Source organism: Phyllostomus hastatus, unplaced genomic scaffold (genome assembly GCF_019186645.2).
Source record: "Phyllostomus hastatus isolate PE091 unplaced genomic scaffold, TTU_PhHast_1.1 phas_contig_16, whole genome shotgun sequence".
Lineage (NCBI taxonomy): Eukaryota > Metazoa > Chordata > Mammalia > Chiroptera > Phyllostomidae > Phyllostomus > Phyllostomus hastatus.
In genome coordinates, this window is record NW_025333643.1 from 3,390,105 (window position 1) to 3,396,104 (window position 6,000).

Below are 6,000 nucleotides of genomic sequence, written 5' to 3' on the forward strand. Positions count from 1 at the left end.
CCAAAGTGAGTAGAAGAAAGGAAACAATAAAGATCAGAGCAGAAACAAATAAAATACGGTGTAAAAAAATGATACAAAAGATCAATGAATCCAAGAGCTGGTTCTTTGAAAAGATAAACAAGATTGACAAACCTTTACCCAAACTCATCAAGAAAAAATGAGAAACAACCCAAATAAATAAAATCAGAAATGAAAGAGGAGAAATAACTGACAACAAAGAAATACAAAGATTGTAAGAAAATATTATGAACAACTACATGCCAACAAACTGGACAACCTGGATGAAATGGATAAATTCCTAGAAACATAGTATTCCCAAACTAAATCAGGAAGAATCAGAGAATCTGAGTAGGCAGATTACACCTAGTGAAATTGAAGCAGTAATCAAAAAAACTCCCAACATACAAAAGCCCTGGACCAGATGGCTTCACAGGGGAATTTTACCAAATATTCCAAGAACTAACACCTCTCATTTTCAAACTATTTCATAAAATTCAAGAGAAGGGAAGACTCCCAAACTCATTTTACAAGGCCAGCATCATCCTGATTCCAAAACCAGATAAACACACTACAAAGAAAGAAAATTATAGGCCAATATCCCTGATGAACACAGATGCTAAAATCTTCAACAAGATATTAGCAAACCAAATACAGCAATGCATCAAAAAGATCACACACTATGATCAAGTGGGATTTATTCCAGGAATGAATGGTTGGTACAACATTTGCAAATCAGTAAATGTGATTCACCACATAAACAAAATGAAAGATAAAAACTACATAATCATATCAATAGATGCAGAAAAAAGCATTTGAAAAAATCCAGCACCCATTTATGAAAAAAACTTTCAGCAAACTAGGAATAGAGAGAACATACCTAAACATAATAAAGGCCATATATGACAAACCCACTGCCAGCATCATACTCAACAGGAAAAAACTACAAGCATGCCCCTTAAGATCAGGAACAAGACAGGGAAGTCTGCTTTTACTTCTCTTATTCAACAGACTGCTGGAAGTTCTAGCTACAGCAATCAGACAAGAAGAAGAACTAAAAGACATCCAAATTGGAAAGGAAGTAGTAAAACTGTCATTATTTGCAGATGAAATAATAGTGTACATAGAGAACCCCAAAGATTCCACCAAGAAACTACCAGAACTGATTAATTAATTCAGCAAAGCAGGATACAAAATTAATATCTAGAAATCAGTTGCATTTTTATATGCTAATAATGAACTAACAGAAAAGGAAATTAAGAAAACAATCCCATTCACAATTGCTTCAAAAAGAATAAAACACCTGTAATAAACCTAACCAAGGATATAGAAGACATGTACACAGAAAATTATGAGACATCAAAGAAAAAAACTGAAGAAGATAACAAATAAGTGGAAGCACATACCGTGTTGATGGATAGGAAAAATTTACATCATTAAAATGTCCACACTACCCAAAGCAATCTATAGATTCAGTGTAATTCCTATCAAGATTCCAATGATGTATCTCACAGAATAGAACAAATATTTCAAGAATTTATATGGAACCACAAAAGGTCCCGCATAGCAACAACAATCCTGACGAAAACAACACAGTTGGAGAAATCATGCTACCTAATGTCAAACTATACAATAAGGCCACAGTAATGAAAACAGCATGGTACTGACATAAAAACAGACATATAGCTCAAAGGAACAGAACAGAGAGCCCAGAAATGAACCCACACTTTTATAGTAAATTAATATTTGACAGAGGAATCAAACACATACAATAAGCTAAAGATAGTTTATTCAATAAATGGTGTTGGGGAAATTGGAAAGATATATGCAAAAACATGAAACTAGACTACCTTCCTACACTACACATAAGAATAAAGTTAAAATGGATCAAAGATTTAAATGTTATACCTAAAACCATAAAAATCTTATAAGAAAACAGAGGCAACAAAATCTCGGACAGCACTCATAGCAATTTTTTATCAGATATATCTCCCCAGGCAAAGGAAACAAAAGAAAAAAAAAAAAACAAATGGGACTACATCAAACTAAAAAGTTTTTGCACAGCAAAGGAAATCAACAAAATAAAAAGACAACTCACAGAATAGGAGAATATATTTGCCAGTACATCTGATAAGGGGTTTGTACATTCTTTATAAAATTTATAAAGAATTTACAAAACTCAACACCAAAAAAGCAAACAACCCAATTAAAAAATGAGTAAAGGACCTGAATAGACACTTCTCCAAAGAGGACATACAGATGGCCAGTAGACATATGAAAAGATACTCAACGTCACTAATCATCAGAGAAATACAAATGAAAACCACAATGAGAGATACCATCTCATACCTGTCAGAATGGCTATCATCAATAAATCAACAAACAGCAAGTGTTGGCAAGGATGTAGAGAAAGGGGAACCTTCTTGCACTGTGGATGAGAATGCAGATTCATGCAGCCATTGTGGAAAGCAGTATGGAGATACCTCAAAAAATTAAAAACGTATCTGCCTTTTGACCCAGCAATTCCACTTCTGGGAATATATCCAAAGGAGCCCAAAATAGTAACTCAAAAGAACATAAGCATTCCTATGTTCATTGTAGTGTTATTTACAATCACCAAGATATGGAAGCAGCCAAAGTGTTCACTGTAGATGAATAGATGAATAGAAAACTATGGGACATTTATACAATGGAATACTACTCAGCCTTAAAAAAGAAGAAAATTTTACCTTTTGTGGTAGTATGGATGGACCTGGAGAACATTATGCTAAGTGAAATAAGACAGACAAAGAAAGACAAATACCATATGATTTCACTTATACATGGAATCTAATGAATAAACAAAACAGGTAGACTCATAAATGGAGAGCAGATGACAGCTAGTGGGAGGGAGGAGGTTACGAGGTAGAGGATGGGCAAAAATAAAAGAAACTTTTTAAAAAAAGAACTAAGTACAAATCTACAGCAGCCTCATCAAATACATACAAATGAGTATCTTCCTATCTGCCAGTACCTAACTGGTAATTTGACGACAAACAAATGCCTTCAACTTGATAAATCGGGGCAGTGTGCAGGAGGATCAGATTCTTGCACAAAAAAAATGAAACAACAATGTCATTCCCATTTCTCCCCTTCTTTATCTGGCTTTCATTCAAAACTCATCTTTTGTGATGCTTTCCTTCTCTAATAACTCCAGCCCTCACTAATCACTTCATTTGCTGAATAACTAATAATCCTAGATTCCTTTTTGTTAACTGTTTTTGTTAAATGTTTCCACTTTGTCTCCCAAATTTAACTATGAGTACTCTGTAAGATCCCTATACTACCTTGCCCCTAGAGGGAGCCTGTTATTAATATTACTAATAACATAATAATAATGAAGGAACAGCAAGCCAGTGCAGTAGCAACAGTGAAGTAAAATGAGCCTAAATTCAAATCCTGGTACTATATATTATTTGCTGGCTATATGACCACAAACACATCATTTAACTTTGCTAAGCCTCAGTTGGTAGTGAAATTTAATGGCACATACTATATCAGAGCACCTAATACAGGGCTTGGTATATAACGTATGCTTAATAAAGCTTACTTCCCTTCCCTTCCCACTAATAAGCACTTGTTGATTTAAAGGGAGTTGGAGCAATTTCTGTAGAGGGCTGTCAATGGCACCATCATTTAAACTCTTATACTTTCCCCATTAAACTCCTGCTTGTGCTTTTGTCATTTCCTAACAAAGGTTCCTTCATATTTTCTGCTCCACAGTCTTGAGAAAAAGCCAACTACACAAGTCACCCTAAAGACTACTCAGAATGGTCACATGAGGAGCCAGCAGGAGGGCATCTCTACATCTACATCTCACTTCCATCACACCCACCCTAGCATTCCCTCCCTCTGGTTCTCCCAGTGAGAAAAACAGTGAAGCAGCCAAAAGAGGAGATGGAGATAAACAGCTCTGTGGTCCCTCTGCACCTCCCTCTTAGGAGGAAACACTCAGGTCCAGTCTCCTACCTCAATTCCTGTGTGAAAGAAAAACAAACAAACAAAAACAACCATTCTAATATTCCAGAAAAAGAACAACCCGGATTTCTGGCCTCTTCATTTCTTCAAGTCCTTCCTTCACCAGTCAATTCCACCCCCACCACCCACTCCAACCATCATCCCTAGGTCAACTTCCTGATACATAAAATAGAACTTCTTTTCATTGATTTGTCTTAAGTGTATCTCATTCCTGCCTTTACCAACTAGTGGTACCATTTTCCCCCAGCCTTCTGATTCTAAATTGGAATATCCCTTAATAATACAAATAATAATTATAATTATTGAAGTTCCCTGTCTACTGTATTAAAGCAGATCTCTTTTTATTTGTGGTCCTTTAATGATCCAAAACCTTTTACGTTGGTCGTCATCTTTCCAGCGGGAAAAATACACCGTCACTTCCACTCCCCACACACATACCAAAGTAAAAAACAAATTCCATAAATCCCCTCCCCGCTGCACAAAATACAAGAATTTCATTATTCTTAAACGGACTTCAGCCGTGCTGCAGGGCAACAAGCCCACGTAAACCGTGGCTTCCACATCTGTGATTTGATCAACCTTAATGTCAATATTGATATCAGCCCTCATCTGACAGTTGAAAAATACTCCTTTGACCTTCTTCCCGCAAAATACCCATTTCCTTTCCAAATTCACTCAAGCTTCATAGAGTAGAACCTTTTTTGTTATTGGTTTTAAATGCTCCTTCAGCGATCTGGGACCATTTTTACCTCATCTTTTCTGTGTTTAGGCTGACCCCTCCGTCCGCCCCTCAAAAACAAACTGTTAAGTCTTAAGACTCTTCCCTGTTGCATAAAGTAGCTGCTTCTTTTGGAGGATTTGAGACAACTGAGGAAATCTCTTACCTCAGGGTTTACCTTTCCAGGAGATCGAGGCCGACTCCCACCTTACAAACATCCCTTCTTCCCTGCTCAGCCCCCACCTGCCGTCTCCTCACGGCGGGACCACTCAGACCCTCCTTTTTATTGGTCTAAACTGTCTCTCTGGCGCCCTGGTACCATCTCCTTGGCGGCCCCCAGTGGCCCAGGCAGGCCCTGGGAGTACCTAGTGGCAGCAGCAACCCGGCACCTACCAGTCTGTGTGCGGCTCGTCGACGACCAGCAGCACCTTGGCTTTCCTGGCGGCGGCAGGAGCCGGTGCAGGCGAGTCCACCAAGCCGGCCGAGGCGGCCGTCTGCTTCACGGCTTGGGACAGCGAGCTGAAGAAGCTGCTGCCCACCGACGGCGCCGAGGCCGCCTGCGGCGCAGGCTGCGGCGCAGGTGCGGGGGCCGACGGTGGCCTCCGTTCGGGGCCCGGCGAGGCGGCCGGGGTCGCCGAGGAGACTGGGGGCGCCGACGACGCCGAGGCCACGCCCGGGCCAGGGGGCGGCGGCGGCTGCTGGGGCTCCGGCCGCTGCAGGTCGGTCATGTAGCCATTGGGCAGGTTGGCGATGAAGCTGCTGTCTGACAGCCGGCGCCGCAGGAAGTTCATCATCTGGCTTGAGGGGATGGGGGCGCGCGGGGCGGCGGGCCCGGCCGGCGCGGAGAGGAAGACTGAGGCGGCAGATGTGAGGCTGAGGGGGCCGAGGGGGCTGACTCTCAGGCGCGGGACCGCGAGCCCAGCAGACAGCCGCGGCAGACTGGGCCAGGCTAGCCTGGCGGCGCGAAGCTCAGCGCGTTGGAGCAGACGGAGGCGGGGCCGCAGATCGCCCCGCCCCGCGCCGCAGAGCAGGCACCGCCCCCGGCTCGCCGCCTGCGCACCCGGCGCGGTGCGGCGGCCCTCCAGGGTCTGCGGAGGTGAATAGAGCTTGGTCACCTGCAGCCTGAGCTTGGCTCTATGGGCAGGGCGTGGGAGGCCATTCTGCTATCCAAGAATAGGGAAAAGGGAACCGAAAGCCCCTACCGTAACCTTTGGGTTGGGGAGAAAAGAACCATGTCCCACTTGAGATGGAGGCGAAGAAAACTGTCC

General features: G+C 42.2%; 1 protein-coding gene across 1 annotated transcript in view; it reads right to left on the minus strand.

Moving 5' to 3' along the window:
- The window catches only part of SYN2 (synapsin II), a 194,557-nt gene extending 188,852 nt beyond the window's left edge, over nucleotides 1–5,705 (minus strand). Inside the window, exon 1 of the mRNA XM_045832069.1 lies at nucleotides 5,126–5,705. Within this exon, the coding sequence (XP_045688025.1) occupies nucleotides 5,126–5,526 (401 nt within the window). The 5' untranslated portion in view covers nucleotides 5,527–5,705. The remainder of the gene's footprint in view (nucleotides 1–5,125) is intronic.
- Nucleotides 5,706–6,000: the final 295 nt, after the last annotated feature.